General features: G+C 42.2%; 1 protein-coding gene across 9 annotated transcripts in view; it reads left to right on the forward strand.

Moving 5' to 3' along the window:
• Positions 1-27,769, forward strand: part of LOC132405567 (prolyl 4-hydroxylase subunit alpha-2-like) — a 148,943-nt gene that overhangs the window by 72,111 nt on the left and 49,063 nt on the right. For 6 of the 9 annotated variants that reach the window (XM_059990477.1, XM_059990476.1, XM_059990474.1 and 3 more), the window contains 3 exons: positions 12,962-13,152; positions 14,828-15,004; positions 18,988-19,058. In XM_059990477.1, coding sequence (XP_059846460.1) covers positions 12,962-13,152; positions 14,828-15,004; positions 18,988-19,058 — 439 coding nt within the window. Of the gene's footprint in view, positions 1-12,961; positions 13,153-14,827; positions 15,005-18,741; positions 18,813-18,987; positions 19,059-27,769 lie in introns of all 9 variants that reach the window. The other 3 variants (XM_059990481.1, XM_059990480.1, XM_059990475.1) reach the window with 2 other exon arrangements.

Consider the following 27,769-nt stretch of genomic DNA (forward strand, 5'->3'; position numbering starts at 1 on the left):
TCATAGTATATACATGTCACTACATACAACCCTGAGATACTTTCTCTGCGGGCATCCTTAGCAACTCTCAATTACTCTGACTTTCCAGCATCTGCAGATTTCCTCGTATCTGTAGAATCTCTTGTGTTTATGACTAAATTTTACACTTGCATGCCTCTCATACAAAAAACATACTGTAAAACGGCAAGAACATCACAACATTGTTGGAGCTGATCAAACGTGCTTGATAGCACAGGAACTTTACATAATGATGGTTACATTCACAGTTTTATCTAGTCGGAGCATTGTCGTTCAAGTGTTTCACTGAAAGAAATGGGGTTAGCCGAAGTCAAGTCGGGGATTCAGGAGGGCGATGAACATTTAAAATCCAGTATGATGTACTTTGGAACTCAGCCAGTCGAGCAGCAATGATGGAGATGAATGAACAGTTGACACTTCAGGCCGATACAGTGTTAACTGTTTCTTTCCTTCATTGATGCTGACCAGCATACTGAGTTCCTGCAGCATTTTGGATGTGTTGCTCATGATTTCCAGCATCTGCAGAAATCTCTTGTGTTTATGATGTGCACTTCTCCCAATTTTTCTTGTATTGCTTCTACTTCATGTAAGCTGTATAAGGTGTAGGTCACCTTATCTGTACATAACGTGACTGACAGGAAATGATAAAGTAGTACTAGTGGTGGGGGGTGTTAGTGGGTGGAGGTGTTGATCAGCCTTACTGCTTGGGGAAGTAGCTACTTTGAGTCTGATGGTCCTTGCATGAATGCCACGTAGCCTGCTCCCTTATGGGAGTGGGGGAAACAGTTCATGAGCAGGGTGGGTGGGATCCTTCATGATGTTAATGACCTTTCTCCGGCATCTTTCTGTATACTGTTTATTGTCTTGATGGGGAGTAGGCTGGTGCTGGCAATGCTTTTGGCATCTTTGACTACCATTGTAAAGCCTTCTTGACCACCACAGTGTAACTTCCATCTAGTGCAGTGAAGCAGCATGTTAGGATGCTATCTACTGCATATCCGTAGAAGAATGTGAGTATTGATTTGCTCACAGCAAGAGAAAAGGGCAAATTGAGGCGTTTAGGTAGAACCTTCCCAGGCATAAAGAGTTGCAAAATCTGATCTTAGATAATGTTTAAACAGCTTTGACGACCTTGTGATGCTTTTGCTCTTTTGAATTAGCTTCCCGTGTGAGAAATATTCCGAATTTGGTCAGTGATTAACTAAGAAGCCTTTGCAAGGTGACCAACGAAGGTTTTTTTTCATGAATTGTTCAGTAGCAGGCTTGGCAGACCAGAAACCTTTTGCAGTGGTTACTGTGGAAACAGCCTTATCCAATCAAAGACCTGTCCTTCATGTGCTTCATCAAAGGATTTTGGGTGGGTCAAATTGCAGGTCGGGGGTTTGGTATGGTGAAAGGGTAAGTTTGCGTTGGGATGGTTTCATTAAGAAAGGTCAGTGTTGGAAATTATAGCTGACAGAAATGAGTAATGGCGTGTACACTCAGTGGCCACTTTATTAGGTACACCTGTACACGTGCTCGTTGATGCAAGTAATTAATTATCCAATCACAATGCAGCAACTTAATGCATAAAAATATGTAGTTGTGGTCAAGAGGTTGTTGTTATTCAGACCAAACATCAGAATTGTGAAGAAATTTGACTTAAGTGACTTCACTGTTCAATGATTGTTGGTGTCAGATGGGGTGATTTGAGTATCTCTGAAACTGCCAATCTCCTAGGATTTTCACACACAACAGTCTCTAAAATTTACAGAGAATGGTATGGAAAAAATATATCCTCTGAGTGGCTGTATCCATCCAAGATATATTACTTAACATGGTGTAATGATGGGATTAAATTTGTAGAACACTGACAGCAAACGTCAGCAAAGGAAGTGTGGTCTGATGTAGAGATGTGTTGGGGTCCGGTCCAGAGACTGCCTTCCGGGTCTTGCTCCGGTCCACGGACTCCGGACTCTGGGCCTTGCTGCCAGCCCTCCTGTCACATGGAGCCATTGGATCATCTTGGCTTAAGGAGGTACACCTGTTGCCTATTAGGGGGCAGGTGTTTATAAGGGGCTCGGGGACTGAGCCCAGTTGTGGGGTTGTCCTGCTCTGAAGCTGGTTTAACCTGCTCTGTACCTGGGCCGCCAGCTCTGAATCCTGTCTATATCCTGTTCTGCACTGGTTGCTGCCCTGCTCGGAATCCAGTTCTGCTCTGGTTGTCGCCCTGCTCGGAATCCGGTTCTGCTCTGGTTGCTGGCCTGTTCTGTATATGCTCCATCCAGTTGGTCTTGTTCCCCTGCTTCTCTCCTGTGCGCTGGTCCTGCTGTTCTGCCTTATTCATCTTGCTCGCGCTGTCATGCTGTCGGTTGCCTTTCCTAATTTACCTGTGTATCATGGTAGTCCTGCTGCTCACCCTGGACCCAGCTTCCTTCTGATCCCTTGCCTCTGTCGGGCAGCTCTGGCTGAACTGCCGCTGCCTGGCGGGGGTTCTGCCCCTTCCTATCTGTTACCTCCATCAGGCAGGTCCGGCTGGACTGTTGCTGCCCATTGGGGGTTCTGCCCCTTACTACCCATTGCCTCCGTTGGGCAGATCTGGCTGGACTGCCACTGCCTGGCGGGGTTTCTGCCCCTTCCACCTATTGCTCCCTAAGGTTTCCACACCAGCCCAGGTGTCTGCGACTGGCACAGGCCTCTGTGTTTCTGCCTGGGAGGCAGCCCTGCCCAGGATCCATGTGGCCCGCCATGAGGAACCCTCCAGCCTGCCTCAGCGGAGCTCTGGGACCCTCCAGCCCCACCTGCCTTACCCCTTGCATGCCATGGCATCCCCAACCTGTCCTGCCCCTAGTACTTCAGTGTCCGTGTCCTGCATTTGGGTCCAATCCTGCTCCCATTCCTGACAAGATGGTTCAGAAGGTTTCAGTCTTATTTTTATATTTAGCACATACCCAGGTAACAATGAAGAAATGTTCTGGTTAAATTCTATACTGAATGAGTCATCATTCAATCGTTAACAAAGTACAGGTGATGCTGAAAAGATATCCAGCATTTTAAAGGGACCAAATGGTAACTAGTTTAAAAAGAAATCCTTTCAATACATTTCTTCATTTTCCTTCCTCTGTTTAACTACCTTTAATGAGTGATATCTTACTTTATAGTTGTCCTTTTGTTTAGGTGCAGCATTGCCACGACCTGCTGGGGAATATTTGGAATGTTATGCCTGACCATTCCCATTTGTTAAAACTTCTTTTGTGACATTGAAACATTATTTTAAACATTCTGAATTGGATTCTTTTATGGGTGTATGAGCATAAAACAGGCACCCAGATGCAAACAGTAAGGACGTCAACCACCAGCACGTACAGGTTGAACATCTGCACGGTGACAGTACATTCCTGCTGGACGGCAGCAAAGTGAGGCTGTGCTTGTAGCAGCGACAGCGGCGCCTCTCTCCCCTTCTCCTGGAATTGCTGGAGCAGCTTCTGCCACCCTGCGGGTTGCCGGAAGGTGACGTAGAAGAACCAAGCAAAGTCCTGGACGCAGTAGATGTCATCAGCTGTAAATCCACAGCAGTCCATCAAGACCTTCCGGATGAAGGTCTCCCTGGTGAAGCCGTTGCCCTCGTTCTTGCGCCGCACTGTCAACCGGACAGTGTTCTTGATGCCCGGGCCTCGGGCCAATACGCTGTTGTCTGCAGCTATACTATTCACTGCTGTCATCGTCGATGGAAAAGGGTGTTGGATTGGGAGCCAATCAGCATTAGGATCCACCCCGCTTCAGCGCAAAACCCTCTTCGCCTTCTGATTGTTGTGTGTCCCAAAGGATACTACGCTTGATCTTAGGTACCAATGACACAGGAAGGAAAAGCAAAGAGGTCCTGAAGAGAGAATTTAGAGAGCTAGGCAAAAAGCTGAGAAGCAGGACCTCCAGCATAGTAATTTCTGGATTATTGTCTGTGCCAATTGCCAGTGAGGGTAGAAACAGGATGATCTGTCAGATTCATGTGTGTGTCGGAAGATGTTGAAGTCAGTTGTTAAGGATGAGGTTCTAGAGACTTGATGACACAGGACAAGATAGTACAAAGTCAGCATGGTTTCCTTAAGGGAAAATTTTGGCTGACAAACCTGCAGAATTCTTTGAGGAGATTACAAGTAGGATAGATAAAGGGGATACAGTAGATGTTGTATATTTGGACTTTCGGAAGGCCTTTGACAAGTGTTACATATTCAGGCAACAGTAAATATATGAGTTTGGCAAGGGTTTCTTATAACAAACAACATGTTTATTAAACACAGAAAACAAACCCCCCAAAAGTAAACAAACACTACCGTAACCGGAAACAGCTGCTGAGCGGCAGCCCAAACAGTTCTTAAAGTGATATTCCAAAAACAGTTCTTTAAAGTGGTATTCCAAAAACAGTTCTTAAAAGTGGTATTGCCAAAAGTTCGATATGCTCACAGTCCATTTAAAAGGAGAGACTTTATAAGACGATTTAGGTTCTCTTTCACGTCGCTTGCTTCGATCCCCGACGTCGAACTTCCCATGAAGAATTCACGAAACAGAACGGCTTAAAGGCACTGACCTTTCCTTCTCCACTACCTTCAATCCTTTCTGGTAAAACCCAGGGATTAACACGAAGATAGTCAACAAAATCCTTCCGAATAAGAATCAAACAAAGGTTGCCCCCGTTTCACCATAGAAAGTGATTCTCCTCGATCTTTAACTTCCAACTTCGAATCTTCACTCTCCACTAATTTCTCGAACTAACAGAATCATAAAGAAACTGCTGGCAATGACCTTTTAAACTTTAGCATTAAATAAAAACTTCATCCTTCAGCTAAACTGCGTCATCACTTCAAACACACAGTGGCATGAAGTCAACCTGGCAAATCCAGCCACGAACTGCCCCTCCTCACAGGGTGGGGTCTACCTTTTATAACCTGTAAAAAAAAAACATCACATGATCTCTACTGGCGGGAAAATGACGTCACTCCACCATCACAAGACCATCACCTCAAGTCCAGTACAGCTTCAACCCCAGTTACGTGACAAGGGCACCACTGTCATGTGTCACGAGTACGTAACACCTCCCTCCAAAAAAACATTTTTGATCTGACAAGAACAAAAATTTTTAACAATTGCTTACAAGAAAAACAAAGGTATAAATTTTATAACATATACAATACCATCATATAACAGCTTATAACTCACAATACAGTAGGAGTGTTACAATTGAAAAAAAAACCACTCCATAAAAAAAATACAGTGTACATTCAACATCGAGATAGACAATCAGCAACCACATTATCTTTACCTTTAATATGAGTCATCACAATATTGTACTCTTGTAACATCAAACTCCAATTTAATAATCTTCTGTTTTTGTTTTTCATCTTACTCAGGAAAACTAACGGATTATGATCAGTGTAAACAATAAGTGGTTTTTGAGTTGTACTAACATATACCTCAAAATATTCCAAAGCTAAAACAAGAGATAACAATTCTTTCTCTATTGTCGAATAATTTCTTTGATGCTTATTAAATTTCTTAGAAAAGTAAGCTACTGGATGATCAACCTCATCACCCTCATTCCTTTGCATTAATACTGCTCCTGCAGCCTCATCACTAGCATCCACAGCCAATGAAAAAGGTTTTCCAAAGTCAGGTGCCTTAAGCACAGGTTGTTGACATATCATTGTTTTCAATTTTTCAAATGCTTCTTGACAAGGCACCGTCCGTACAAACTTCTCATTCTTCCGCAGAAGGTTAGTTAATGGAAGGGCAACATTAGCAAAATTCTTACAAAATTTCCGATAATATCCTACCATTCCCAAAAACCTTCTGAGAGTCTTTATCCCTGTTGGAGTGGGAATCTCTAAAATTGCCTGAACTTTTGCCTGAACAGGAGCTACCTTACCTTGACCCACAACATAACCAAGGTAAGTCACAGTGGCATGTCCAAATTCACTCTTAGCTAAATTAATAGTTAAGTTAGCTTTTGAAAGCCTTTCAAACAATTTCTCCATCACAGTAATGTGTGCTTCCCAAGAATCATTTCCTGTCACTAAATCATCAATATAAGCATCAGTATCTTTCAATCCCTGAATCACAAAGTTAATCATCCTCTGGAAAGTACCTGGGGCATTCTTCATCCCAAATGGAAGAACATTATACTCATATAACCCAGATGGAGTTACAAATGCAGAAATCTCTCTACCTCTGTCTGTTAATGGAACACACCAATACCCCTTCAATAAATCAATCTTTGTAAGGAACTTTGCTGTTCCAACTTTATCTACACAATCATCTACTCTAGGAATTGGATATGCATCTGTTTTTGTTACAGCATTCACATTCCTATAATCCGTACAAAACCTAATACTACCATCTGGCTTTGGCACCATAACACATGGCAAACTCCAATTTGAGTTAGAATGTCTAATGATATTATTCTCTAACATATATTCAATTTCTTTCTCAGCAAGTTCACATTTTTCCATGTTCATCCTATATGGATGTTGTTTAATAGGTTTGGCATCTCCAACATCTACATTATGTGAAGCTATAGTAGTCCTTCTCGGAACATCTGGAAACAACTCCCTATATTTAAAAATCAACTCCTTCATCTGTTGTCTCTGCTCTAACTGTAAATGTGCTAATTTTTCATCAATATTTTCCAGAATGGTTGAATTTGGTAACCTAACAGAAACAATGTTGGATTTAGAATGAAAGTCAGATGAATCATCTATCATGTTCCTAGTTAAATCAAACTCATTCTCACTAATCACAACAGTCATAGTATCACATTGTTTCTCAAAATATGGTTTCAACATATTTAAATGGCTAAGTTGTGTTGACCTTCTACGATCTGGAGTTTTTACCACGCAATCCACATCAGTGATTTTAGACACAATTTCATAAGGACCATGAAATCTAGCTTGTAAAGGATTTGTCTGCACTGGGAAAAGAACCAACACCTTATCTCCAGGCTTAAACATCCTCATCCTAGCTTCTTTATCATACCAAGTCTTCATTTTCTCCCTAGCCAACTTTAAATTTTCCTTAGCTAAGCTACAAGCTTTATGTAACCTGTCCTTAAATTTCAACACATAGTCCAACAAATTAGTGTGTACTTCCTTATTAATCCACTGTTCTTTCAACAAAGCTAAAGGTCCTCTAACTCTATGCCCAAACACAAGTTCAAATGGACTAAAACCTAAAGATTCCTGTACCGCTTCCCTTACTGCAAATAAAAGTCACTTTCATTTTCCACACAAAATGTCCTAATCATATTCTTGAGGGTAGAATGAAACCTCTCCAAGGCACCCTGCGATTCTGGATGGTATGCAGACGAAGTGATTTGCTTAGCTCCCAATTTATAAACTATCTGGTGAAACAATCCAGACATAAAATTACTGCCTTGATCAGTTTGTATCTCCTTAGGTAATCCAAAATAAGTAAAAAAAATTTATAAGGGCCTTTGTCACAGTTTTAGCTTTTATATTCCTAAGTGGTACTGCCTCTGGAAACCTAGAAGAAGTACACATGATAGTCAACAAATACTGATAACCAGTTTTTGTCTTTGGTAATGGACCAACACAATCTACAATAACTTTAGAAAATGGTTCACCAAATGCTGGGATAGGTTGTAATGGAGCTACTGGTGTAACCTGATTTGGTTTACCCACAATTTGACAAGTATGGCACGTTTTACAAAACATCGCCACATCTTTTCTTAGACCAGGCCAGTAAAAATGTTTTAAAATCTTGTCCACAGTTTTCCTTACCCCTTGATGTCCACCTAAAGGCACACTATGAGCTAAAGTCAAAATCTCATTTCGATAAACTTTTGGAACAACTACCTGGTAAACAACATTCCAATCCTCACTTGCAGGAATTGTAGGCGATCTCCACTTCCTCATCAACACACCTTTTTCCAAGTAATATCCTACTGGCACCTTATCAATTTCACTATCTAGTAAAACCTGCTCTCTTAATTTTATAATCTCAGAGTCTCTATTCTGCTCTGCTATCATCTCCTTCCGAGACAAAGATAAATCTTTATAGTCAGACTTACTCCCAGAATCTTGTTCAAACAACGAAGATAAGAAAGGCTCTGACACATCCTCAAAACTCGAATCCTGAGTTGAACAGTCCTGAATAACAACCTCATTCTGCGCATCAATCTTTTTAGCCATAGCTCTAGTCACAACACAGGAAGAATCTGTGTTAGAATTCAACTCTGGTTCCTCTGACTCCATTGTCAAATGCACTTCAGGAAAAACTTGTCCACCTGCCAAGTCATTACCTAACAATAAAGAAATACCTTTCACAGGTAAGCTATGCTGTAATCCTACTTTAACAAATCCTGTAACTAACCCTGACTTTAAATTTACTTTATGTAAATGTACAGGCATAAAATCACTTCCAACACCTCTTATGTAATTTACCTCACCAGTATCAGACTCTTCATTAAACTTCAACACACTGTCTAACATCAATGATTGAGAAGCACCAGTATCCCTAAGGATTTTTATTGGCACCAGAGTAGATCCTTCCTTCAAGGATACAAACCCTTCAGTTATAAAATGATCATATCCCTTTTTAACTTGGTCAGACTCTAACAAAGCCTCATTGGTTTTTATCAAACCCTGTAACTTTACAGGTGCTTCAGTATGTTGCACACAAGCATCTGGAACTGCTTCCTTCTCTTTCTTTTTCAATTTGAAACAGTTAGCTATTACATGGCCAGGCTTCTTACAATAGTTACAAGTAAGACCAAACTGTCTTTCCTTCACAGGCTTTCCTTTCTCATCAACTTTCTCATTAACCTCTGATTTAATTTCAGATTTACCTGGAGTCTCCGTGTTATTTTTCCTCTTAAAATTTCTGCCCTGAGGAAATTTATTCTTATGGATCAAAACATACTCATCAGCTAATCTAGCACAGTCCTGCAATTTATCAGTATCCTTCTCATTTAAGTAGGTCCTTACTTCAACAGGAGTGCTTCTTTTAAATTCCTCCATTAAAATCAGCTCACTCAATGTATCATAGTCCCCATTTACATTTTTAGAAGAAACCCATCTCTCAAAACACATAGCTTTATCATAGGCAAATTCCACATAAGTTTTTTCCACAGACTTTTTCAAACTTCTGAATCTTTCCCTATATGCTTCTGGGACTAACTCATATGCGTTTAAAATATGCCTCTTTACAATATCATAATCAAGTGCTTGCGCAGCTGTTAAAGCTGTGTAAACTTGTTGTGCTTTGCCTTTAATTACACTCTGTAACAACACTGACCATTTATCTTTCGGCCACTCTGACATCCGAGCAATAGTTTCAAAATGTTGAAAATACCTTTCCACTTCTGTTTCACTAAATGGAGGGACCAATTTAATTTCTTGACTAGCAACAAACGTTTTTTTTAGAACCAGAAGACTGATTTCCAGGCCTTCATTCCTCTATTGCATATGCAAATTCTCTCTTCTTTTGTTCCGCCTCCAATTTACACCTCTCCAAATCAGCTTTACTTTGTTCCAATTTCATTTGTTCGATTTGCAACTGCATCTCCAGATTACTTATTGGAAACGACTCTAAAATCGATTAATCAAAAACACCCGAGACCACATAGTGTGACGCGATTTTTTTCTGTATCACAGCCTTAGATGTAGTCTGCAAAATACCTTTAAGTTGCAATCTACTAGCTATCTCAAACACCTCAGTCTTTTTCGCCTTCGCCAACAGTTCTTAAAAGTGGTATTGCCAAAAGTTCGATATGCTCACAGTCCATTTAAAAGGAGAGAGTTTATAAGACGATTTAGGTTCTCTTTCATGTCGCTTGCTTCGATCCCCGACGTCGAACTTCCCACGAAGAATTCACGAAACAGAACGGCTTAAAGGCACTGACCTTTCCTTCTCCACTACCTTCAATCCTTTCTGGTAAAACCCAGGGATTAACACGAAGATAGTCAACGAAATCTTTCCGAATAAGGATCAAACAAAGGTTGCCCCCGTTTCACCGTAGAAAGCGATTCTCCTCGATCTTTAACTTCCAACTTCGAATCTTCACTCTCCACTAATTTCTCGAACTAACAGAATCATAAAGAACCTGCTGGCAATGACCTTTTAAACTTTAGCATTAAATAAAAACTTCATCCTTCAGCTAAACTGCGTCATCACTTCAAACACGCAGTGGCATGAAGTCAACCTGGCAAATCCAGCCACGAACTGCCCCTCCTCACAGGGTGGGGTCTACCTTTTATAACCTGTAAAAAAAACCCGTCACATGATCTCTACTGGCGGGAAAATGACGTCACTCCACCATCACAAGACCATCACCTCAAGTCCAGTACAGCTTCAACCCCAGTTACGTGACAAGGGCACCACTGTCATGTGTCACGAGTACGTAACACAAGGTGCCACACATGAGGCTGCTTATCACATTAAGAGCCCATTGTGTAACAGGGAAATTACTGGCAATTTATGAGCATCGACTGTTTGGTAGGATTCAGAGAGTGGGAATAAAATGTTCCTTTTTTGGTTGGCTGCCAGTGACCAGTGTTGTTCCACATGGGTCAGTGTTGGGACCGCTTCTTTTATGCTGTATATCAATAATTTAGATGATGGAATGGATGGCTTTGTTGCCAGTTTTGCAGATGATACGAAGATGGCTGGAGAGGCAGGTGGATTTGAGGAAACGGGTATTAGGTTGCAGATGGACTTGGACAGATTAGGAGAATGGGCAAGAAAGTGGCAAATGAAATACCATGTTGGAAAATGCATGGTCATGCACTTTGATAGTAGAAATAAATGTCCTGACTATTTTCTAAGTGGGGAGAAAATCCAAAAATCTGAGATGCAAAGGGACTTGGGAGTCCTTGTGCAGAACACCCTAAAGGTTAATTTGCAGGTTGAGTTGGTGGTGAGGAAGGCAAATGCAATGTTAGCATTCATTTCAAGAGGTCTAAAATATAAGAGTAGGGATGTGATGCTGATGCTTTATAAGGCACTGGTGAGGTTTCACCATGAGTATTGTGAACAGTTTTGGGCTCCTCATCTAAGAAAAGGTGTGCTGGCATTGGAGAGGGTTCAGAGGAGGTTCACAAGGATGATTCCTGGAATTAAACTGTTATTATACAAGGAACATTTAATGTCTCTAGGTCTCTACTCGCTGGAATTTAGAATGTAGAAGGGCTCTCTTGTTGAAACCTTTCTCATTTTGAAAGTCCTAGACAGAGTAGATGTAGAAAGGATGTTTCCCATGGTGGGGGAATCTAGGACAAAAGGGCACAGCCTCAGGATAGAGAGGCGTTCATTTAAAACAGATGTGGAGAAATTTCTTTAGCCAGAGGGTGATGAATTTGTGGAATTTGTTACCACAGGCAGCTGTAAAGGCCAGTTTGTTTGGTGTATTTAGGGCAGAGATTGATAGTTTCTTGATTGCACTTGGAATCAAAGGTTACAGGGAAAAGGCTGGGGAGTGGGGCTGTGGAGGAGAAAAAGGATCCACCATATTTGAATGATGCCAAATGGCATCTTTCTGCTTCTATGTCTTATGATCTTTTGAACTGCCTATAAGACCTGTGAACTGAAGTCTCAGAGGTGCAGAATGGTTGCAGTGAAGCATGTAAGGGCCGAAATGATGTAGGGCCCGGGCCCTACAACAGGGAATGAGCCAGTGTTTGGCCACAGCTGGAGTGGAGTTGGAAGCAATTTGGTGCAGCAGAACTGAAGCAAGGCATGCAGCAGTAAGGCAGTCAAGATAGCAGGGCCCAAGCATAGGCCAGAGAGTAAGGAAAGGACGAAGGTTTGATTAGTTTAAGTGCAGGACCAAACTGGAAAAGTTGGGTAAGGGCAGAATCGAGGGCTTATAGAAGTGGCAGGCCTGGTTCCAAAAGCAAGGAACAGCCCGAGGTTTGGATGATTTAAGCGTCGGGTCAGATTGAAAAGGTCAGTGTGCTGGGGCAGGAAGAGAGGGACAGGCCACATGAGCTAGCTGCTCCATGAGGTTTACTGAGATCTGCCCTGAACTAAGAATCCAGTGATACCTGCTTCGTGGCTGTGAACTCACTTTTGTGAACCTCACTTGTTTGCTCGCTTTTGATGTTTGCACAATTTAGGTGCTTGATGGTCTTTTTTTTAAATGAGTTCTATTGGGTTTCTTTGTTTTCTGGCTGCCTGTAAATATGTACTTTGACAATAAAAGTACCTTGATTTTAATTTTTGACATTTCCACTGTAGGATAAAGAGTTTATTTGGCTTATCTTTGCCTCATAATTTTATGTGTATCTATCAGGTAGGTCACTGATCAGTCTCCAGCACTCCAGAAAACATTCTGTTGAATACCCTGGCCAGAGCCTTCACATCTTTCCTGTGATGCAGAAACCAGAAAAGCACAAAGTTTTATACAGTTGCCCCAAGATTCCTCAGGGTTTATACTCAATGCCCAACCAATGAAGGCACACATATGGTACTCCTTCTGTGCCACCATATCAGCGCAAGTTATTTCTTTCAGGGAACAATGGACTTGAACCCCAAGTCCCTCTGTACCACTGTCTGTTAGTGTAGCAGTTAGTGCAATTGTTTTGCAGCCCAAGCTGTAAGATTCAGTTTTGCTTCCCTCCACTGCCTCAATGCAGTTTTTGGATTTTTCCCGTGACTGCTTGGGGTTCCTCTAGGTCAGGGGTTCACCCCACCTCAGTTAATGGTGAGGGTCCGTGGCATAAAAAAGATTGGGAACCCTTGCTCTAGGTGCTCCAATTTTCTCCCACCTTCCAAAGACGTACAGATCAGAGTTACTAAGTTGTGGGCATGTTATGTTGGTGCCCATAAGTGTGGCACTGAATGCTGGTTGCTGTCTAATCTCATTTGTGTGGGCTTTATCAATTTTATTTCCTGAACTAAAGTTTTAAAAAGATTTATTATTTAATGCTATCTTATCGCTTCCCTCCATACTCAGATCCAAAACACTTAAGAGCCAAGAATAACCTCAACTATTTTAATAACCTACTAAGACAACAGACGCAAGATGATGAAGAGTCCGATGTAGAATCTTCTGAATCTCAGGATATGAAATATGTACCACCAGTTGACTACTTACCTGAGCGGGACACTTATGAAGCTCTGTGCCGAGGGGAAGGAATTAAGATGGTAAGAATATGACAAAATAGTTGGAAAAGGAAACTGTTCTGTGTAATACAATAGAATTGCTTTTGTGTTTGTAATTGATTTATGCTTGTGCATAATAAAATAAATGGGAATTATTCCTTGCAAGTTAAGATTTTCTTGAATTAGACATTATGCTCAGGTGGTGGGCAGAGATGTGCCTCTCTCAAAGGAGGTATAAAGCACTGCATTCCTCCACTAGCCTGCAATTCATCATTGGGTAAGTTGTAACTAACCAAGTGACTTTTAAATGGGTGGCACTGTGGAGATACGTCTCTACCAAAGGACGTGTCAGGTGCTCCTTCCCTCCATTAGCCTGAAGATCAGCCTGCAAGATGTAGCACCTGCTTAGCCCCCTCTCCCCTGCCCCAATTAGGGGCACATGGAGCAGGTGGTGGATGGTCATATGAGTAGCTAGTGCATATCACAAGCTCTGGTTATGCAACTGATGCCAGGCAGATAATCTCTGAAGAGTATTGATACTGGCTGGTGTCACCCATCTTGTAAAGTTACTGCCCAGAAGAAGGGAATGGCAAACTTCTTCTGTAGAAAAAATTGTTAAGAACAATCATGGGCATGGAGACCAAGATTGCTTATGTCATATGACACAGCACATAATGATGATGAGACATTAAGCAGAATTAGGATAGCTTCCCAAATAAGGATATCATTTATTTTCTGATAGGTTACAGTAGTAGATATGGTAGATATTGGAGTTTCATAAGATGGCTTGAATTTGCTTACTGTGCACAGTAAGATCTTGTTGCCTGAGCTACCTTAATAGTCTAAGAACTGGTCAAGTTACCCAAGACAGAGCTGATTGTGGACTTCAGGATGGGTAAGACAAGGGAACACGAACCAATCCTCATAGAGGGATCAGAAGTGGAGAGAGTTGAGCATTTTCAAGTTCGTGGGTGTCAATATCTCTAAGGATCTAACCTGGTCGCAACATATCAATGCAGCTATAAAGTACATATACTATACTATATAGCTATACAGTATTTCATCAGCAGTTTAAGGAGATTTGGTTTGTCACCTAAAACACTCAAACTTCTACAGATGTATCATGGAGAGCATTCTGACTGGCTATGATGGTGCCACTGCACGAGATCATGACCGGCTCATGACCTCTGCTTTCAGTGCCAGTTAAAGTTAACTGGAACTTTTTGTGGAAGTTAAACTGCAAGAAAAATAATAATTTTATAATTTGACACTTTAATGTAATAGCATCAAGGCTGAACAGTAGTAAGTGGAAGTGGCAAAGGGCTAAAGATTGATGAGGATAGTAGAGTCAGGAATTATTTCATATGTACTGAAATATGAACTGAAAAGTCTGCAGGAATCAACTTCAATAAGAGTATTCAGTAGTAAATTGGATGAATATTGGAAATAAATATTGGAAGGAACAGTATGAAGGGATTATCTGAACAGCTCTCAAAGGTCTGCTTGGAGATGAAAGGCTGAATAGACAGCTTCGACAGCACATTGTATCATTCTCTGATCAATTATTCATTCTGTAATGATATTTTAAATACTAGTACCAACAACTGGTGAGGGGGATAGCCACATGATGTAGAAATTCTTGTTTTGAAGAGGGCAAGGATGTTGAAACTGCACTTAAATTGAAAGGGAATTTTTTCATTAAACTACTTTCCTGCAGACTGCTCGAAGACAAAAGCGACTGTTCTGTCGTTACCACAATGGCAACAATAATCCTCGGTTGCTCATTGCCCCCATCAAAGAGGAAGATGAATGGGACAGTCCACACATTGTTCGATACTATGAGGTGTTGTCCGATGCAGAAATCGTAAGAATTAAAGACTTAGCCAAGCCCCGGGTGAGTGAAGAATACTGCTTAATTTCTTTATAAAGCACCTAACTGGCATCTTGTTGTGAAATACAGTTTTACACAACTGACTGCTTGATATTGGGGGACTGTGACATAAGGCAATTTTCATTAATAAAATGGGTCATCTTGGTGCTTCTACCAAAAGCCACAATGTTTCGCCCTAGCAAGCTGTGTTTATTTGATATTCCACATTTTATTTCAATTGTGCATCTTGTACTGTGGTGTTGAGGTGCACTTTGACCTTGCACTTTAATGGAATGGCACCAAGGCTGAACAGTGCTTTCATTAATTCTGCATTGTCGTATATGGAAATTATTACAGGAACCTCATTCAAATATTATAAAACTCACTTAATCCACTTGGAAGAGAATTATAGAATTAATAAATTCCAGCCATTCATCATTAAACAAAAACAAATTTAATTTACTGTAAGAATTCTAGTTTGGAAAAGAGAATTTTATTCCAAATAAATGGCTGGTAGTCATTTCAACTGCACATTCTCTGGCTTCCCTTCAGAAACAGAACATTTGTTGTTCAGATCACTGTGCAGCTCTGGTCCTGCTGACAAGAAACTGAGATTATCATTTTCAGCTAAATTGAAAGTGCAATTTGTTTTGTTGTCCATGTTTGGTTGGAGGAGAATGAAGGCCAGAATATCCTCGTGATTGCAGAGCAGCTGCTTCTGGTTTGTTGTGCTTATTCCACCACTGAAGATGATGATAATTAAATATTGCCACATCATAGAATATTGGCACACTACCTACTGTTTTATAATTTAGTTTGGAATGGAGTGCTGGGGCTGGCTCACGTTCCCTTTGGAAAAAATCCTAAGTTAGTGATAATGAGGAGAAATATTTCATCATCGAGGATCAGCTCCTATGCTTCCATGAAATGAAATTCTCAGTTTTTTAAATTGCTGAATAGTTTGATATTTAACTGCAATTAACAATATTTGAGCAAATGGTAAATGAAGGTGGGGATTGAATAACCAAAATTATTAGGAATACTGAACAGATCAGGCCACAACTGTGGAAAGAGAAACAGAATCGAAAGCAGAGGTGACATTTGAGTTTGAAGATCCTTCACCATAGCTGGACTGGAGTGAAAAGAATCTCCTTCAGCTGCAGGAAGGGTGGAGGGAGAGGCAGAGTGAGTATCTATGATAGGGGAAACTGGGCCCTCATTCTGTATCCTTCCAGCATTTCCTGGTTTTATTTTTGATTTCCAGCATCTGCAGTATTTTTTAAAAATTTCTTTTGAATATTTGACAGTAGAATCAATCCTGAATTATGCCTCAGCCCCAACATTGCAGCAACATTTGCTGGCATTCGAGTGCTGTGTCAGAAAATATTTGTTTTGGGATCCAGTTCCAGAGAATTCAGCACAAGAGTGTAGGCTGGGGTTCAAACCTTTTTTTTTAATGCCATAAAGCCTTCCTGTTAACCGATGGGTTCATAGACCCCAGATCGGGAACCCCTGATCAAGGTTAACCCTCCAGCATTGGTCTGAGGAACAACACACTGGCTGTTGTGTTAGGAGTCATTAAATCCTGTTCTGGACTGTCTCAGAGAAGAAAAATTGTTTTCCACAGTATCCAAGCCTAATACTGTTCCCCAAGAAATATTACATCAAGTATTATGTCCAGTTATTGACTGCCGTTATGTGAACTTGTTATGCACCAAATGCCAACATTAGTTGCAAATTGCCTTGTTAAGGGTGCTACAGAAATGCACCGCCAATTCCTTAATTGAGTTTGTCACTTAAATTTCTGTAACTTGTATCTACGAAACAATGTTCATTTAAGGACTGCATGCTCATTGACTCCAGATTGACAATGCCAGTAGAGATAGCCAAGAAAATATTAAATTTCTTCAATTCAACATTTGTTTTCCTGAAAGTAACCTATTCCTCCAATATTAACTATTGCATGTTTGATTAATACTTATAAAATCAAATCATTCTAGGCTCCATTATACTCTCTGCATTCTCCCCATGGTCCTTGACTTTACTATCTAAGGTCATTGAAACTTGCCACCTCAAAAACCACATTGTTTAACAGAGTTCTGAATAACTTAATTGGATCAGCAAATGCATTGAATTATTTGTTGAGCAATGAGGTGATGTTTGTATCAGGATTCTTGTAACTATAAAATTATGATCCATGCATTCTAATCTCAGTGCTTTAGTTCCCCAGCAGTTCCCTAGTAAATAAATGTGAGGACTTAAAATCTAGAATTTTTTAAAAATTCTTTATTACCAGTGGCTTCAATAATAAGCTTTGAAATGCCTTTCTTATCAGTTAACTACTTCTGAGATGCTACTTAAAAGTAGTTTTCCACACTATCCCATTTACCTTGCCTTAGGACACTGTATAAAAGTGCTTCTCTGACTGCCAAAGTCCCTTTTTGAAACTGGTAGTTTGTTTTTTTTCTGTCTTTGTTTCAAGATACCGCACAGCAAAAGGCCCAATGAGCCCACACTGCCCAATTACACCCACGTGACCATTTAGCCAGCCAACTCATATGGAATGTGGGAGGAAACTGAAAAAGCATGCAGTCACAGAAAGTGTACAAATTCCTTAGTGAGTGGCAGAAATTAAACTCGGGTCACTGGTGCTGTTAATTGTATTATGCTAGCCACTGTGCTATTGTGCCACCCCATGTTTACATTAGTATTCGGAGTCAACAGTGTAAATAGGTCAGTTGTGTTGCGCTTTGGTTGAATGGAAGATAAGTGGCAGATTTCTAAAGGAAAAGTTTTTTAAAAAGTGAAAATAACATTCAGATGAAACAGGGAAACTTAGAAATCTACAGCTTATTACAGGCCCTTCGGCCCACTATGTTGTGCTGATCATGTAACCTACTCTAGAAACTGCCTAGAATTTCACTACTGCATCACCTTGTATTTTTCTAAGCTCCATGTACCTATCTAAGAGTCTCTTAAAGTACCCTGTTGTATCTGCCTCTACCACTTTTGCTGGCAGTGCATTCCACACATCCTCCCCTCTCTTAGACTTACCTCTGACATCCCCCGTACCCATTTCCAAGCACCTTAAAACTATGCCCCCTCATTTTAGCCATTTCAACCCTGTGAATAAAAGCCTCCAGCTATTCAAATGATCAATGCCTCTCATCATCTTGTACACCTGCTGGAAATCTAAAACAAAATCAGTAAATGCTGGTAAGCATTCAATAGATTATTCATCTGTTGAGAAAAGGTGAATTTAATCAGGGTCTGCCCATAAAGAGGCTCATTATAGAGACTAACACTTGTGAGCCTGTCAGGGTTAAGTAAGCGTTCTGCACTTTTAATGGATGAGTTATTGATGCATTAATAAAATGGAACACTATGCTGGAACAAACAGTGACTAAAGATGAATTATAATTCCACTCCAGTTGAATATTCAGTCTTTGTTCTCTGCCACTCCTCTTGTTTAGTCTTTGTCAACACTATATGAGCCAAGTTGTCAAGATGACTTGGACCGTTGTGTCCTGTTCCTTAGTTTCACTGTAGAATTGAAGCTGAGGCAGTGCCAGAACCCATAGCCATCTACTGGGAAATGGGATAGGGATAAACAACACATTTGGTCATTTAATTGGTAGTCAATATCGAAACCTGGTCAGGAGGTTGGAGCTTTGCCTTTTATTGGTCCATATGTATTTAATTACAAATCTATTGTTTGTGTGCAGAGAGCCAACTTACCTTCTGATCTTTCAATCTCACAGTTGGCCAGAGCCACAGTTAGGAACTCTGTCACAGGGATCCTAGAGACAGCGAACTATAGAATCAGTAAGAGGTAAGAGTGATTGCCATGACAACCAAAGCAGCCATTTTTTTTTGATTGGCTCCATAGCCTCTTTTAACTACTTGCTGTGAAATCAGAAGGCCAATCAAAAACTTACCATGGAGGCTTTGCTTGTTGTCTTTGTGCGTGTCCTGTGATTTATTGCATTTTACTTTTTTTAACACAGCTGGCCCGAGCAACAGTGCGTGACCCTAAAACAGGTGTTCTAACTGTAGCCCATTACAGAGTTTCAAAAAGGTAAGCTTTGAACAAGAAGCCAGGAGTCTCTGGAAGTCAAAGCACATTTTACTCTTAAAGCTATCTCTGCAGTGGGATTAAAAAGAAAATGGCATGCAATATTTTAGTAACTGCATGTGAAGGTGTCAAGGTGGAAGGCTTACTGCTAGCATTGAAGCTTCTTGCAAATGCTTTTTCTGTTTCAGCAAATGAACTGCCGGAAGAACTCTGGATTGACCCACTGAGTTTCTGCAGCAGATATTTTTTCCCTCCTGATTCCAGCATCTGTATCTCTTGTGTCTACTTACCTATTTCAACCTCGCATTGTTTCAGTAGCAACCAGATCTTCTTTATTTTCTTCTACACACCGGCCCAATGCACACACGCAAATATATTCAGGACATGCCTTGTAAAACCTGTTGTACCTCAATGCATCTTTTGAAGTCTAAAACAGAAACCGAGTCTTCAACACTTTACCATCAAGTTTTATCTTTCTCAACAACACACATAAAATGCTGGTGGAACACAGCAGGCCAGGCAGCATCTATAAGGAGAAGAACTGTCAACGTTTTGGGCCGAGACCCTTCGTCCTGACCCTTCGCCCTTCGTCACAGCATTTTGTGTGTGTTGTTGTTTGAATTTCCAGCATCTGCAGATTTCCTCATGTTTTATCTTAAACTTATTTTCACCTTCCTCTTTCTCAAGTAACTGCACTCAAAGTTCAAAGTAAACCTTATTATCAAAGTATGAGGAGTGATTGATAAGTTCGTGGCCTAAGGTACAAGGAGTCAATTTTAGAAAATCTAGCACATTTATTTTTCCTACATTTAAACATTTAGTCCGGCAGTTGTGGAGCATACAGATTCCTTCTTTGTAGAAGTCGGCGTCTTGGACCTCCAGAAAGTGTTCCACAGCATGGGGTGATTGATAAGTTTGTGGCCTAAGGAAAAAGGAGGTGAGTTATTAACTTCAAACATTTTGCATTATCTCTCAGAGCTGAACTGCACATGCATGTAACGAGGACTGTATAACTCATCTCCTACCTTAGGCCACAAACTGATGAATCACCCCTGCTGTGGACCATTTCTACAAGTGATCCATTTGCTCCACGACTGCTGAACTAAGTGTGTTCAAAAATGTGCTACGTTTTCTGAAATTAACTCCTTCTACCTGAGGCCATGAACTTATCAATCATCCCTCGTACATATGTGTTACCATATATGGTGGAGGCAGATATGATAGAGTCTTTTAAGAGACTTTTGGATAGGTACATGGAGCTTTGAAAAATAGAGGGCTATGGGTAAGCCTAGTAATTTCTAAGGTAGGGACATGTTCATCACAACTTTGTGGGCTAAAGGGCCTATATTGTGCTGTAAGTTTTCTATGTTTCTATGTAGCCCTGAGCTTTATTTTCTTGTGGGCATACTCAATAAGTGGACAGAATAGTAACCGTAATCTATCAATAATTCATTTAATGAACACTTCTTCAAAATGAATTGAAATTAGCAATTCATTGGTCCCCATGGAGCATAATAGAATTACCACTGGGTGATTCTAAGAGAAAAGTTTTGGTGCTATAAAGAGAAATCATCAAAATCCAGGTTGAGTTGTTGTTGTCCAACTCAAAAAAACAAGGTTGAACAAACTATGAATTATTACCTTGTACTTCTTCCTCCCCTCCCCCTGTCGTCTTATTTTGACCTCTCCACTTCCTTCAGTCCTGATGAAGGGTCCCTGCCCAGAACTTTGACTCTTTTCCACAGATACTGCCTGACCTGCTGAGTTCCTCCAGCATTTTGTGTGTGTTGCCTAAGAACAGGGAATGAGTTCAGTGGCAATATATAAATGCCACATCCAGGTTATGAAAGGGAGGACTGAGTAGAAGTTGAGGCATGTCACAATCTGGGAGTAAATAGGCACAATAGGTAGCAAATTAATTGAAATATATAAGCATTAAGATGCCAGATTGAAATATTTTTAAAAGATTAGCTTTATTTGTTATGTACATCAAAATATACAGTGAAATGCCGCATTTGAGCCATTGTTTGTGGCTTGGTTTCTTCTGGCGCCAACCAAGTATGCCCACAACTCCCTAACCCTGACCATACATCTTTAGAATATGGATTGAAACCAGAGCACCCAGAGGAAACTAAAGTGGTCACGGGGCAGAGCATACAAACTCCTTACAAACAGAGGTAAGAATCGAACCCTGATCAGTGGTCACTGGCACTGTTAACTGCTCTGCAAGCGTACTGCCTACAAGTTAACCAGATTTAATTATTTTAAGCCATACATTACTAACTCAAGTGCAATAATTAAATGTAAAAGCTAAATGGAAGATGTTTTTATTTGGTTTTTGTAAGACAAATAGGTTTTCCTGGACACCAGGAAGTCTGTAGAGGCTGGGAATCCAAAGTAACAAATGCAAAATGCTGGATGAACTCAGCAGGTCAGGGTGCATCTATGGAAATGAATAAAGTGGACATTTTGGGCCGAAAGCGCTGGAAAGGATGAGGTAGACATCAGAATAAAAAGATGGGGGGAGGGGAAGGATGATAGCGAGAAGGTGATGGGTGAAGCCAGGTGGGTGAGAAAGATAAAAGGCTGTAGAGAAAGACATCTGATAGGAGAAGAGTGTAGACCATAGGAGAAATGGAAGGAAGAGGTGCCCCAGTAAGAGATGATAGGCTGATGGGAACAGATAAGAGGCCAGAGTGGGGAATAGAGGAGGGGAGGGGAAGGGAATGCAGTCTGAATGTGGGATGGAAGCATATTCAGTAATTGTTTCAAGAATGAATTAGAGAAGTACTTCAGAGTATTTAGAGTGTTAGAGTAATGCTGCTGGTGGAACTACTATATCAGAGATCTGTGTTAAATCCTGGTTTTAAATACTGTCTATGGGGACTTTACACATTCTCTCTGTGACTGCTTGGGTTTCCTCTTTGTGCTTGGGTATCTTTTCCTACATCATAAAGGCGTGCCAGTTGGTAGGTTAATCAGCCACTGCAAGTTGTCCCTTGTGTGGTAGAATCTGGTAAGAGTGTTTGGGAACATGAGGAGGATGAAAGGGGATTAGTCTCTATGGAGAAACACACTAGACTGCTGGAGGAACTCAGCAGATCAGGCAAGGCTCCTTCCTGGAAGGACATGTCATTGTACCAGTGAGTCTGGGTGAGCATGTAGTTGAAGAGTTTGAGAACAGCAGAGATTGCAAAGGGGGAAAAGTGAGAGGTGGCCTCGCCGAACACCCATTGAAGAGAAGATTTAAACTACTTCAGGTTAGGCAAATCTCAAAGAGACTTTGCAATGGTGCAGAAAATCATAAACACAAGACATTCCACAGAAAAAGGTATATAGATAATTAATAGTTGTAGGCTCAGTGCTGTTTCTTTCTATGATTTATTGATTGATTGAGAAACAGCACTGAATAGGCCTTGCAAGCATTTCAAGCCATGCCATCTGCAAGAAATCTGATTTAAATGTAGCCTAATCATGGGACAATTATAATGAGCAATTAACATACCAACTGGTATATCTTCGGACTGTGGGAGGAAACTGGGGCACTTTGATGACTTGATTAACTGCCAGCACTGCCATGATAGCTGGGAGTACAGCAAACACTCTATACAGAACAAAATTTATCTTACTCAGTTCAAAAGAGTAGAATGATCAAAATCTACAGCAACTTCTCCCAATAAAAGCAGGTGAAGTCTACCAGAAAACTGCAACAAAAAAACAAAGACAAATCTCAAATCTTGTTCACTTACAACAGCTCACTCACCCAGTCTGATTCACAGTGGAGTTGACTAGCCACCTACACTTTGCCCAGCTGGAATGTTATAAATAGCCGCTTTGAAGGGGAGATTCTGTGTGGTTATAGGAAAACCGCATGGATGCACAAGAGTTTCTGCAGATGCTAGAAAACCAGAGTAACACCAGAGGTCAGGCAGCATCCATGCAGTTGATGTTTCAGTCCAAGATCCCTCATCAGGTCTGGAAAGAAAGGGGGAGGAAACCAAGTGGATGGGATGAAGTAAGAAATTGAAAGGAGTACGTGAAAATAGTAAAGGGCTGAAGAAGAAGGAATCTGATAGGAGGGGATCATTTCTATCAATAAACTTCAGATCAGGGGTTCCCAGTCTGGGGTCCATGAACCTCTTTCTTAATGGTATTGATTCTTGGCATAAAAAAGGTTGGGAACCCTTCAGTTAGATAAATGTTTCAGAAGTATTTGTACATGATCACAACCGCTGACTCTAAGGTACTTTTCTCTAGTGTGGTAAATGTTATAATTAACTTCCATGCTTTAGCATTCAGTTAGTTACAAAATTTAAATAGATTTTGTACCATGATACATAATGCACCAGACTGGGGTTTGGTTTACGCTGAGGAAGACGGGCAGCCATGAGCTGTCAGTTGTCAAGATCAACAGCAGATGGCAACCTATAGCTGTTCAGTTGCAAGGATTTTCTCTTGTACAGTAAAAGTAGCACAATGTCTTCCTGCCACTGAGTGGTACTGTGCACAGACATTCATATCCTGGCTGCTTGGCTTAAATTAACAGGCGCAAGGTATGATGCTGGGGACTTGCTGTTTGTGGAATGTCTTGTATATCAGCTCAGATGAGCTTGTACTCAAGCTACTCTGGGCCTCCTTTGGCTCTCCATTTCTTGCTGATGTGGCAGTCGTTTATTGGCATCCCTAAACGTGCCTGACAAGTTCACAATGAGCCAGTTTGACTTGTTCTGTTTCTTCTGGTCAGTATGCTTCCAAGATACTGTTTGGTCAGGAGTTCTGAGACCCAGCAACTGTGAATTTTCAAGTTCAGTGAGCTGTGCGAAATGAGGAGAACTTGCTGATGTTGGCAATCACCTGCATCTGCTGTCCTTGACCTTAATCATATAGGCCACTGTGATTCGGTGATATTATTGGAATATGTCCTGCTGTACACTCTGAAACGATGGAGGGAATGAATGTTTAGGGTAGTGGATGGGGCGCTGATTAAGTGGGTTACTTTGTTCTGGATCCTGTTAAGATGCTCAGATGTTATTGGGCCTGAACTCATCCAGGTTACTGAGAAGTCATCTGTACCATCACACAGGTAACTTGTGCTTTGTTGATTATAAAAAGGTCTTGTAGTATCAGGTGACAGAATATTAAGCCTCTGACCTGCCCATAACCTCCATCCATTATTAAGATGGCACCAGTAACTGGCGACTCTGCGCGTGCTCTCCCGAGCAAACTGCCCTCAACACTATCCTATACCCGAGAGACCCTTCTAAATCTCCAATTTGCTACATCTAGCAAGATCAACAACACCCTGGCGAAGCTACTGACCCAGCTGGAGATCACCAATGTGCCAGAATTGCTTCAACTCCGGACTGCACCTGGGCCCGATCATCGAGGCCTGGTCTGAGGTCCACCACGTTCCCAGAGACTTGCGGCCTGCTACCGTGTCGGAGCACCTGGAGGCGCAGCCCATTCCAACCAGCACCTCTCCGAAGCAGACAACCACACAGAAGTGACGTCGGAGACCTCAAGGTACCCCAGACGCTTCCCCGGAGCAACCACCGTAGAGCCCCGATAGTGGCCATCCACAGCTGCCTGGAAGTGAGGCCTCCGCCGCCGACTTCGTAAATTAAGCCCAGGGCTCGGCTGGAGTGGAGGCCTCCATAACCGTAACTCTGTTAATGGACTTGTTTCAGCCGGCAGCCCGGCCCTCCGGGATTAAGTATCAGCTTCAGGGTCCGACCCGATTAACAGCCCGGGCCCCCAGCAGTTGGATGTGGCAGCGGAACCTCCCCTGTCACTTGGCCTGACCTGGAGTGTCCGATGATGCGACCCACTGATCGATCCCTGCGGGACGCGTCCACCCAACCTCAAAGAGCTGCCAACAACACACTGCATCGATGGAAACCTGGAAAGATGCACTATTTACCGAGGAAGTGTGGGAAAAGAACTGGGCTGCTGGTCAGATTGAGGCCGAGGGGCTTTAGGATCCCTCTGCCCACCATCCTACTAGCTAATGTGCAAGCCATAGAGAACAAGGTGGATGATCTTAAAGGGAGACTCACCTACTGCAGGGAGATACAGAACTGCTGTGTATTCTGTTTCATAGTGACCTGGCTCTCCCCTGCCACCCCCGACTGTGCCATCTGACCAGAGGGATTTTCGATCCGTTGGATGGACAGCACGGCGTCTTTGGGCAAGACGAAGGGAGGTGGTGTCTACCTTCTGATCAACACTGTGTGGTGCAGTCCGGACCTGGAACATCTGTCGGTGAAGTGTCGTCCCTATTATCTGCCACGAGAATTCACCTCGGTCATACTGACGGCGGTCTACATTCGCCCCCCCCAGGCGGACGTGGAGTGTGCTGTGAATACACTGTACGCCAACATCAGTGAACTTGAGACCAGGTATCCGGAGGCTTTGCTCATTACACCCGGGGACTTTAACCAGGCCAACCTCAGAAAAGCACTGCCAATGTTATACCAACATGTCTCCTGTTCCACTAGAGGCCCATATATACTTGACCACTGCCGCACATCAGGCAAGGATGCCTACCGTTCCGTCCAATGACCTCACTTCGGAAAATTGGACCATCAGGCCGTACTCCTCCTCCCGGCTTACAAACAGAAACTGAAGCAGGAGGTCACGGTGTCAAAAGTGGCGTCGCGTTGGACAGAGGAAACGGATGAGGTTCTCCATGACTGCTTTGAATCGGTGGACTGGTTAGTATTCAAGGACTTGGCAGCTAACCTCTGAGTATGCCTCAGCTGTCACGGACTTTATCTGGAAATGCGCATCGCTGTTGTGATGTGTTTGAGTTACTGTCATCTTCCATTCGGCTGGAACCAGCCTGGCTCTTCTCCTCTGCTTTTCTGTTCAGGGACTTGGTGTTTCCATACTAGGCCACGATGCAACCGGTCAGTACACACTCCAGCACAGACCTACAGAAGTCTGCAGACCTCTAAAGAAACAGAGGTGCTGTTGTGTTTGCCGTGTGATTAACGCTGTGCAGTTTACTTTACGCAGTGTTACACGGGCGGGCGGGCGGCACCCCTCACTCTGTGAACACACGGCAGGCACTGTGTATGATCAGCCTCACCCTTCCTCCCATCAAAGCTGGAAAAACATTTATCATCAAAGTTGTATGCAGTATAAATGTTAAACACATTTGTTAACTGAATGTTGCACGTCTCCCCACAGGCAGCCAAAAACAAAGATGAACTATGGGACCTGTTCAGAGAAAACATCAAAGACCCCAGCACAAAAAAAGAATGAATCATGCAAAAGGCAAAAAATGATTTTAAAAAAAACACAGAATATAAAACACCCAACCACAAAGCCATTGAAACAGTCCAGGCATGTTCAGGTTAGCTCAGTTTAGCAGGTGTCGTTCGTTCGCAAGACGATCCAGGTATTCCCTAACCAGAAACCTTGGATGTATTATGAGGTCTAATCCCTTTTGAAGGCTAGAGCTGCGGCTTTTAGGTCTGGGAATACCAGTCGCTGCACGGAATCCAGACGTGAACTCCGGAAAGCCATTAAGGGTGCCGAGAAGCAATATCGAGCCAAGTTGGAAGCCCAGGCTAACCAAGGGGATGCGAGTAGACTATGGCAGGGTCTAAGTGAGATCACTGGGTGCAAAGAAAAGGCTGGGAATATCAATAACTGTAGCACTTCTCTTCCTGGCAAGCTTAACGTATTCCACGCAAGATTCGAACAGAAGTGGAGCGTCCCACTCCCTCTGGATGAACCGGACCTGGTGGCATCGAGATTCATCGTCACTGAGGAAGACATTAGAAGAGCCTTCCTGAAGATAAATCTAAGGAAGGTGACGGGCCCAGATGGCATCCCGGGACAGGTTCTCCAGGCCTGTGCAAGCAAGCTAGCTGGAGTGTTTGCTGACATCTTCAACTGCTCCCTGCTTCAGTCTAAGATCCCCTCGTGTTTTACGAAGGCAACGATAATCACGGTGCTGAAGAAAAGCAAGGTGGCATTCCTGTGGCTCTGACATCAATTGCTGTGAAGTGCTTCAAGCGATTGGTTATGGCACACATCAACCATAACCTACTGGTCAACCTCAACACTTTGCAATTCACCTACCGGAGCAACAGGTCAACGGCAGATGCCATCTCTCTGGCACTACATTCCTCCTTAGAACAACTGGAGAATAAAGACGCATATGTAAGGCTCCTTTTCATTGACTACAGCTCTGCCTTTAATACCATCATTCCAAATAAACTGATTCCTAAGCTCTGGAACCTGGGTCTTAGCACTCAGATCTGCAGCTAGATCTTCAACTTCCTCACAGACATGACCCAGGCTGTAAAGATAGGGGACAAGCTCTCCTCTACAATCACTCTGAGCACCGGTGCCCCACAAGGCTGTGTACTCAGCCCCCTGCTGTACTCACTGTACACCCATGATTGTGTAGCCAAGTTTCCATCGAACTCAATATATAAGTTTGCTGATAACACCACAATTGTAGGCTGCATCTTGGGTAATGATGAGTCTGAGTACAGAGGGGAAATTAAGAACCTGGTGACATGGTGCAAAGACAATAATCTATCCCTCAACGTCAGCAAGACGAAGAAATTGGTTGTTGACTTCAGAAGGTGTAGCGGACCGCATGAACCTATCTACATCGGTGTTGCGCAGGTGGAACAGGTCGGATTGGGGATTACCAAACGTTATGTGGTTTTTCTTGTGTCATCTGTTTTGTGCTT

The sequence above is a fragment of the Hypanus sabinus genome, chromosome 15 (genome assembly GCF_030144855.1).
Source record: "Hypanus sabinus isolate sHypSab1 chromosome 15, sHypSab1.hap1, whole genome shotgun sequence".
Classification (NCBI taxonomy): Eukaryota; Metazoa; Chordata; class Chondrichthyes; order Myliobatiformes; family Dasyatidae; genus Hypanus; species Hypanus sabinus.